Consider the following 10,000-nt stretch of genomic DNA (forward strand, 5'->3'; position numbering starts at 1 on the left):
CCCCCCGTTTCACTGTGTGTGTGTGTGTGTGAGAGAGAGAGAGAGAGATTATTTGTGTGCATGTCTTTGCCAAAAAAATGAACCCATCCTTCCACACAAGTTTCTTTTGACATCTGTGGTGCTCAGATTTCATGTTGAGTTACTGTGTGGGAGGAGATGTTAATCTGTTCATGTGTGTGTAAGAGTGACGTTCCACAGTGGTAAGACGGATGACCTTGAGAAAAGACTTTTCATTAATAATTGGCTATTTTATAGCAACCTTTGATTTTAAGTTTGGACCCCTTGAACATCTTCATGTGTTGTCTTCATGTCTGAGCAGTAGTGATAGTTGGGTGCTTTGTTTCCACAGGTTCATTTAAAATGTGTAGCTCTGATTGAACTATGCTGAATAATACAAATTAAGGGTAGAAGTGTTCATTGTTAGATACCCACTATCTTTAAACTGGCATCAGTTCACCCGAGGTCCTACGTTTTTTTGTTTTTGTTTTTTCCTTTTAGAAAATTCTGCAGCAGTGGTGTTCTGGGTAATTTGGACGGTCCATCACACTGCAGACCCACTGGACCCACTTTCCACCCCCCAAAAACTGAAATATTATTTTTCTGCTACCGCATAAATTTCTCCCATTTTAATTACATGCACTGCATTATTATACAAAAGACTTAATTGTACCTTGTTATATTTTGGATATTGTGATTAATTAGAAGCAAAATGCCCAAACCCAAGTTTTTGGGATAGTACTGTATATCAGTACTCAAAATAAGGAACTTTGTTCTATTTAGTTTTCATTCATGATGGTGCCCAATACAATACCAGTCAAAATTTTGGGCATACTGAGGGCATGCATATTTCTCATGAACTGAATTTAATAAAAATCTGATTAAATGTCTTAAAATTTAGTCTAAACAAGAAAAAAGATTATAATTTAGTTTTTCTCTCAGTGAGCTATTAATGATTTATCTTAAACAATTATGTTGTAGAAAAGTAAGGTATACCCAAGATACACATATTTGGTGGACAGCACAGTACTACAGCAAAACGAGCTCAACTTACTGTTGGTCAGTGAATAACTCTACAGTAATTATTCACAAATCACAGTAGAGATAAAATGTGGAAAATAACCAAAAATAAAGAAACAACCTAGTGTATGCAAACTATTGACTGTAGATATATACATGTGTGTAAATGTTTGGCTGGTCAGCAATCATAGACTGTATATTAAAGACGGATATAGCCACTGTGATATTGTAGACCCTGTTTATGAAGTGTCGACTTGAACATTTTGGCCCTTGTCATCTTGATTTCTTTGAAACCAGACATGACAAGTAGATCCAACCAAGGAACTGACAGGCACCTTAAATAATAGCCTTAAATAATGGACTGTTTCCCACTTAACTTTTACATATTCAGTTGGTTTTGCAGCCAGAGGAAACAGCCCCTGGTGGCCATTAGAAAGACTGCAGGTTTAAAACTAGAACCTAGTTAACCTCCTTCATCGTCCACACTGCTCCACATCGGTCTGCCACCCTTCACCCCCCCAACTCTCCTTCTCAGGCCTGAAACCCTTTCAATAACCTGTTCTCCACACTCTGCACAGTCGTACACTACCCCGCTCTGACTTGCAGCACCTCTGCTCAACATCCCATCAACGACCCGTTCAGTCCTGCAGTAATTATTCATCTTCTTCAGTGTGTATGTGTTTAGAAGGATTTTTATCTATCAATCACATCTAGCTAGCTTTGGCTCATGGTGTAGCAGCTTTCACATTAAAATGTGTGTAAACTTTGTTTTGCTACACAGCCAGGTGTGCTAATATTGAGCTGTGGGGTTCAAAATTACTCATACTCCCCTCATATGATTCAGTACATTGTGGAAAGAAATTCCCTATATGCTGAGTAACTCCATTTTTGGAAAACTTGTGGAATATCAGATGATAGTTTTGAAGTTTTTTTGTTTTTGTTTTTAGACAGAGCCACATGATTTTTGAAATGCCAGGAAATCAAAATGACCATCTTGGTATTTTAAAGCCTAAAGGCTTCTTCCATCTTTTAAATACAGTCCATTGTCAAAAGTAACAATCATGTCTACTTTCATAGTTTGATATTATTAGTCACATTAGGTGGGAAAAAAACAAACTAGTAGTATATAATTCCAGTAGCTCTGTCATATTTCAACAGACCACTATTACTAATCCCAAATACAACATGATGAATTAAAAATTTCCATGCACAGTATTTGCATCAGCTCAATAAACGTCCTCATAGATCATGTTGGGGTCAAGAAGACTAACTGAAAACTAAGCAGTGTAGTGAGCGTCCGCCTTGTTGGGTCCCTCTGCAGTGAGATGTATCAGAGGAGGCATCCTGCACATAGTGGGATTTATTGTCCATCAGTAACTACCCTCATTTATTTGTTCTGCTGTGTGAGCAAGTGGCGTTGGTGCCAGCCCTTGTTGCTGGAGGAGGAGGCATGGAGGGCTCTGGGGGGGAACTGAGATGTTTAAAGTCCAGGAAAACAGAGGTGAATCCAGTTCTTAATACCCTAGTCAAACCTCTAGTCTTCTCTTTTTTTCTTTTCTTTTTTTTTTTTGTTGTCTTCTTTTTTTTTCTTTCCTATTTCCTAGTAGTTTTTTGTGGGCTGAGTCCTCTGTTGATGGATTTTTTTTTCCTTCAAATCATATTGGCTCTTGTAACCACTTAGCTGGATTTTTGATTTGAATCTGTACGAGGCTCCTGTGGACAGTGCCCTCTCAGAGTGTCGTCGAGTGTTTGTGCTCTTCTGTCCGATAATAATCCAAACCATTTCTCTCCCATGCTCTCTCCCCCTGCAAGGAGCGGAAGGTACACAACCTCTGCTGTGTTTGCTTATTAGCAGTTACATCTTATTCGGTTCCTTTTGTTTTCTCTACCTCTTTTCTTTCCTGTTGTAGCTGTATGGCAACTCTAATTTTGTGTCCTTGTCTACATTTTATATGGAACTTCCATGTATGCATCATATGGGCCATATTGCATCTTTGAGCATAAAGAAAAGATTTTTTTTTAAAAGTATCTATGCTGTTTACACCAAACATGACAAAACTGTCCCAGTTCTGATTCATTTCATTGATGAGCCACGTTGAATCAGCGTTGAGCTTCTCCTCATTGCCCATGTATGCGTTTGATCATGGAAAATTTCTCATAGTGTGCTTTTTCTTTTCCTTTCTTAGCCGTTCAAAGCTTGCATTCCATGTGTAGCCTTTTATTTTGACCTTTCACACTGAATAAAACAAGTTTAAACATGGCTAATTCTTTAAATATGACGTGTTCACCATCCAGTGTTGTTGAGTTAATAATGTTCTGTCTTGTTTTGTTTTGTTTTTTTTGTTTGTTTTTAGGTTTTCATAGAGCTGAGTCACATTAAAAAGTGCAATACAGTGAAGGGAGTCTTTGTCCTGGAGGAATTTGGTAATTACACCATCTATTGATTCTAGGCCTGTACTCGGCACGGCAGTAACTCAGCTTCACGGCAAATGTATTGATGAAAGCTAATAAGGGTTCACTAAATTGGATAGCCGCTCTCCTCTGGAGCATTGAGACACTGACGTCTGCAGGCGATTAAGTGCGTCATGCATTATTTCGAGGGTGTGGTTTGCGCTTAGTCATATGCAAGTGTTGAGGTTTAGAGCAAGGTAATAAAAAGCCAAAGTTTGTGAGAAATGGTGTGCGCAGTGTAGAGAAGGAAGGCTGAAACGTGTATCATAAATAGCTATGCCAGTTTGTGTAGATGTGTGACTTAAAGGGGACCTGTTCTGCTAGTTTCCAATTCAATTTTTATGTTGGAGTAATTAGTAATCCTCATTGATCTTATACTAGATTATGGTGCAAGCAGTTTAGTCTCATTTTTGCACACTTCCTATTTAACTTTAAGCCAGCTTTCTGTGATTCGCTGCTACCCACAAAAAGCAGCTTTGAACAGCGTGGCAGTAGAGTGGCTCTGCTCACAGTATAAAGATATTTGCTCTCAAACTAGTCTGAATGCTCTGATTTTGGTTCTATATATTTAAAATATTGCACATTTTTCAAATGAGAATCCACCACTGTAGTATTAACATATAGACACACACAAACTCAGCAGAAAATAAGGACAGGGTCCCCTTTAAACGTGCCATACAAATATTAGAAATAAAAGCATCATATTAACTGATTTTCCAGAAACGACATAATCAAAGCTTATAATGCTTGGAAATATGTAAGCATTAAGGGCATTTTGCTCATATTATGGTTTTCATTTGTTGACAAAAGCCATAAATAGATCTAAATCTCTCAAGTAACACGAGTCCCCTCGTAGCTAAATGGCAGCCTGTCCTCCATGACAGCAGTGATGTGTTCTAGCCCTGAGTTAGATAAGTTGTTACTAGAATTTGAGCTGCCACCTTTTCAATAAGACTGTAACCTTTTTTAGATCTTAAACCATTTATTTTTTTTGGCCTGGTTTAAACTGTTCCATGTTGAGTCAGCCTGAGGGAAGAGAGCAGGAGAGTCTGAATGTCTTTAAAAGCGGTCGATACTGCATCGTGCCTGATACATGAAGAGGAAGACATTTAGTCTCATTAGTAGGATGGTGTAGTGGCTAACACATTTGCCTACGGAGGAGACACAGACCCAGCCTCAGGGGGTCACAAGCTAGTGTACTCGTAGTGCCAGATGAATGGGAGGGTTGCGTCACGAAGGGCATCTGGTCTAAAATCTGTGCCAAATCAGTCACACTGATCCATCCGCTGTGCGACCCCCTACTTCAGGGAGCAGCTGAAAGTACAGCTCAAGTATGAGGATTCTGTCCGACCTGAGATGCGTCACACAGTTAGTGGGTTCCTGTTACGTTTCATGGAAAATGCAAATGTCTGACTGAATGGTGAGCAGTAGCTGTAACTATTAAACTTGCTCAGACGTCGAGCGCCTGGCTGGGTTACTGTTGTGTCTCTGTGCTGCTTTTGTAATGTTGCCCTCATCTTTGCCACTATGAAAACCTTCATTCTCCAGCAGGTAAAGTGTCGTCACCTTTCTCCTTTCTTATTGAAACTAAACCTGTGCAGAATATTTCCTCACTCCGTCCTTTTCATAGATTTTTTTTTTCTTCCCCCCTTCCTCTCTTTCCCCTTTTCTGTACCGCTAATTTTTCCTCTGCTTCTTCCATCACTTGCTTCTGATTCATTTCGGAGATCACCCCAGACTCCATCACTCACGTGGTCATCACTCTCTGACCATCTGTATCTCAGCAAGCGGAGATCTTAGGTGGGACAGTTAGTTTGTGGGGGTTGAGGATTTCTCAGCCCTTTCACCTGTCCAGATCTCAGCCTTTCCATCTCTGCTATGGGTTCAGTTACTAATGAAAAGTCAGCCTGACCCGTGGACAGCGACGTGGTCCCGGGTCGAAGGATTTTGGCCTCTTATATCGACTCTTCTGTGATGTTTAACTTTGAGTTCACTGGCTGGAAGGGCTTGGGGAGGTCGTCCTTTTTATTGTTTGTTTTTTCATACATTAACTTTGCGGCCTTCTTGGTCGCAAACTCTCTTGTTATGACATTTGTGCTCGTATTTGTTCATCATGTGGGCCATGAACGTCTCACCAACCAATCAAAGCTGAAATTTAACATTTTGCTTTCTCATTTGAAGACAAAGAGAACATTTGATCAGTTCATTAGTCACAATAAGGAAACACAACATGAGCAGGATTTCACAATTGAATTTTATCTAAGTTAAAAGTAGACAGCCCCTTCTGCCCCTCAATCTGATCTTTAATTGGCCTTTATGGTGAACTTTTCTTGGCCCACATCTCATTTTACACCTTGTTGAAAGTCCAACCCTATAACCACACCCCCGCCCCCTCCCAAAAGCTCTCAAATATGAACTCATTGAGGTTTCTGCTGCCTTTGAATTCTCTGTTTTGTCTCTTGCACCGGCGTAGTTCCTGAAACTAAAGAAGTGGTGATCCACAAGTACAAGACCCCGATGGTGAGTCCTCTCTTCCTTTGTCTGAAATCATGAATACATACAGCTATGTGACTGCTGAATGCCAGTGACAAGATGGACACAGCAGAAATGTTCCTTAAATAAAAGCGCTTAACTTAAGGTGCTTTCAGACCAGAGTTCATTTCATAGTTCTTTGAACTCTTGGAGTCAAAGAACTGACTTTTTTCTGTGCGTCTGCACCACATGAAGCAGGAACTCTCAAAGTTTATAGAAGATTTTTTTGTGGACTGGAGAATATCAGCGTGCGCTCTGGTGGTGCAAATGCAAACAGGAAAAAGCCCCGAAGGTAAACGTAGTTCTCGGGGCGAGCTCCCCAGTGGGCACTGGGCGTCTGTAGAGCTCTGGTCTGAAAATGCCTTTGGTTTTCATTTCATTTCGACAGTATGCTGACACAAGTGAAAGACCTGCCTCGGTGTCTCTGTGTTGATTGGATTTTTTCTTAATTTTATAGTATTAGACAGGTTCTTTTAACACAAGAAAATTGCGTTTTAACCACTGTTCAAGAGGTAAACAGCAGAGTGACATCACCTGAGGTTATATAACGTTTAAAGATGCCCGCTTCCATGTATCTGTGGCTCAACGCTGCTTCTTGTCAAACACTGCAGTGCTGTAGCTTCTTTTTTGCTCAGAAAATGAGGACATTTTAGCAGTTGTAAAACCCCACGATGACATTTCTCAATAATGTGTCAAAAAGTGACACATTTCCCAACTCAAGTAATGATGAGCCTTCAGGTTAAAGGTCAAATAGTGCTTCTTATTAAAGAAGTGCAGCGACATTTAAAGATTTGCGATTTTGTACTTCTCTTTTTTAAACTGCTCATTAAGTTGCTACGCTGATTAGTGGTTTCCAGCCAGCGGCAGGAACGTGTGTCATGATGCCAGCTCCCGTAGCGCAAATAAAACTGAAGCATTTGTAAAAAGCGCATCATACCATCATTAGTGGCAAATGATTGACAGAGTGCCTTGAAATACCCCACAGTATATAGACTGAGAGGAGCCTCTTATCCAGCTTTGTTCATTGTATTATTAATAACTGCACGCAGGTGGTTCCCTCTCACTTCCTCATGTTTGTTCCTCCTCTGCAGGCACATCAGATCTGTTACTCGGTCCTCTGCCTTTTCTCGTACGTGGCGGCAGTCAAGGGGAAGGAGGCGGAAGGAAAACCCAAGATGCTGTCACCGAGACCCCTTCCTAGCTAGTCTACACCCCACACTCTCCTCCCCTTCGCTCTCTCCCTCATCCCTGGCGTGCCTCTCTCTACTTGAAAATGGCATCTCGGCTCCTAAAACTAGACTCGACAATCCCCAACTTCACTCTAAGCACACAACTCCCGCGCTCCCCTCCTGTGTATATACAAACCCGAGACCCTTTTTAGATCCAATTGTGTAGACATGTTTGGTCTGTGATGTCATGTAAATACTTCCAGCTCTTCACCGCTGTTGCCCAGATGTTCTTCCCAAACTAGCTAAATGTTTGCCCGCTTCATTACTCTGGAAAAGTTGCTCCCCCCAGAGCTCCTCTGCTCCCGGTGAAAGTTTTGCTCCTTGTTCCTGCTAGCAGGACCCAACAGTTTTTACTCGTATGTGATGTGAGGGCTCCACTACCCCATCACCCCCCAACCCCGAGGCACTGAGTGCTTGCAGGTCGCGCGCACAGCCTCGACGTACAGCGTAGCTTCCTGCCCTCTCCTGCCCGTCTCCATATGACTGTATGACGTATTCTGTGATATGTGGTTACTGTAAAGGTCCAGTCTGTCCCAGTTGGTCCAACAACCAGAGACTGTCGTGTAGTGCGGGATGTTCCATGCTGAAAATGCTACTGTATACTGCACCAGAGCACCGCATGTAAACGCTTCGTTATGGTGTTTGAACCCTAAAATACTGTGAGTGTTCTCAGATGTGTACTCTAGCCCGGCCCACCCGGCTCAATTACTGTTCTAGTTCTACTGTAAAATTTCTCGTCTGTGGTCTGCTGTTATCAATTGCATGTTACTATAAGGATGACAAATAAATATTATATATATATTTCTATATATAGTATTTATTTAATATATACATATATTGACTGTACATTTCTGGAAAACAAAATGTTACAAATGTTAATTTGCTAGATGTGCAATACTTAAAAAGTAGTTAGCCATTGCCAGAGCCAGGTTTTCTCGAGTGAACTGGCTTTCACAGGGTGACGAATGTAAGAACGAGTTTGTTTTTCTATAGTACACATCGATCGATTGAATATTACGACTTCAGTGTGACACGAGCATTTAGTTTTAAAAGGTGATCACAGGTCAGTCGGTGCAAAGGACTGCTGCTGTGTCGCTCTCTGTGGGTGCTAACAAACCCCACCCCAATCAGCGATGTCACAGCAGGCGGCGGGGATGCCGGGGTAAATGTCACCGTCTTCTTACAGCTTTTAATTGTAGGCAAAGGCTGCATGGATAATGAGCTACTAAAGGCAGTGCAAAATGTCTTTGATGGTACACATGTGAGCTGTGTGTGTGCCCACTTTAAACAACAGATGTTTCAAAACTTCTGCAATTTTTTTTTTTCCTTCACTTGACCATAAATACAAGTATGTAAGTCATTAAAACATTCAGTGGTGGGTGATAATCTAGAGACATAATTGTAGATATTTCCCTATCTGTGGTACAAACACTGGAGTTACACGCTGGTACTTAATGAAACCCCAATAAAAAGTAGTGTGGAAAAGAAGGCATTTTTAGTAACAGTGTAACATCCATGCTGGAATTATTCCTGCGCAACTGAAAACACAAATATTCACTAGAGAAGCCGAAACCAGTGTAGGAGCTGCATAATCGACTGATGGGGTGTGGAGAAATGAGAAATAAGCCACCAAACCCACAGCAGCAGTTCTTCCTCCTGTGACTGACCCTTCAGACGCGCTGAAGATGCCATCTGTGGTCACCTGATGTCCAAGGAGACGATTGAGTCTTTGTCGTGTCTGGTCCCATCGCTGGCTCGTTTACTTTCACAGTGAGAGTGCGTGGTTTTGTTTTTTTTTTGTGGTTCGCGTGTGTGAATGTGGTGAACACTTTTCTCTAGATCAGCAATATATCAGTACAGCTGTAAGGCTGGAAGATGTTATTTTGATCCTGACATGCTTGTATTTTTAAGGAATTTAACTGTGCAAAAGGAAATCTGAATGTGGAGAAGATGCTGTTAATAAATGACAGAACTTGATCTGAAGCATCTGCAAAACTGATCTGAGAATTTTCTGCTTGAGTTAACTTTTTTTTTTTTTAAACTGGATTATTACAACTCATCTCTGTTGCTGTGAAATCTGATAGCTGTAAAGAGAAGGAAAAATGACATGAGATGGATGGTGTAAGTATTCCAGTATTCAAAAAGTATTTATAAAATATGTACAGCTTTGGCAATATAATAAAGATGTCCCAAACGAAACTCTGTGTGCTCGTCATCCTGCAAACAAGGGAAGTGGCAACAGGTGGTGCTAGTTGCTGAAACAGAGCTCTAGACTAACTTTTTGCCATGGGCGTACCGGTATGCCTAACTTTAAAAAGTTAGGCGTACCGGCACAAAAGTTAGGCGCACACAAATTTTATAATAATTTATATAATATAATGTGTTTTTCTGGATACACTGTGCTTTTTCAACATTCAAAAATTGATGACACAGTGTCAGAGCACTGGCTATGAATTTCAGAAGGATCAGGCCTTAACAGAAAAGTTAGCAATAGTTCTTTTCCTATTACAGCTACATCCACTTCTGTCGTGCCTAGGCTGCTCACTAGGGCTGGGTATCATCACTGATTTCTATAATCCATCGATTCCGGTTTTCAAAGTCCCGATTCGATTCAACTTAGCCTCAGACAGTCAGAAATATTATAATTCTGATCATTTATCAGTACTGACTTCTTCAGAATTGTGAACATCACAGCAGATGCCTTTGTGTGAAAGTAACTGAGAATAAAACATAGAAAAACATGAAGGAGATTTTCCTGGTCTGGCTTTTTA

At 40.9% G+C, this 10,000-nt stretch overlaps 1 protein-coding gene across 34 annotated transcripts in view; it reads left to right on the forward strand.

Moving 5' to 3' along the window:
• madd (MAP-kinase activating death domain) overlaps nucleotides 1-9,428 on the forward strand; it is a 62,529-nt gene extending 53,101 nt beyond the window's left edge. For 15 of the 34 annotated variants that reach the window (XM_042224323.1, XM_042224338.1, XM_042224322.1 and 12 more), the window contains 4 exons: nucleotides 2,830-2,838; nucleotides 3,372-3,441; nucleotides 5,942-5,988; nucleotides 7,092-9,428. In XM_042224323.1, coding sequence (XP_042080257.1) covers nucleotides 2,830-2,838; nucleotides 3,372-3,441; nucleotides 5,942-5,988; nucleotides 7,092-7,205 — 240 coding nt within the window. In that variant the 3' untranslated portion in view covers nucleotides 7,206-9,428. Of the gene's footprint in view, nucleotides 1-498; nucleotides 2,588-2,829; nucleotides 2,839-3,371; nucleotides 3,442-5,941; nucleotides 5,989-7,091 lie in introns of those variants that run through there. The other 19 variants (XM_042224325.1, XM_042224324.1, XM_042224330.1 and 16 more) reach the window with 3 other exon arrangements.
• The last annotated feature ends 572 nt before the right edge of the window (nucleotides 9,429-10,000 follow it).

Source organism: Haplochromis burtoni, unplaced genomic scaffold (genome assembly GCF_018398535.1).
Source record: "Haplochromis burtoni strain Fernald_Lab_line unplaced genomic scaffold, NCSU_Asbu1 Contig_135, whole genome shotgun sequence".
Classification (NCBI taxonomy): Eukaryota; Metazoa; Chordata; class Actinopteri; order Cichliformes; family Cichlidae; genus Haplochromis; species Haplochromis burtoni.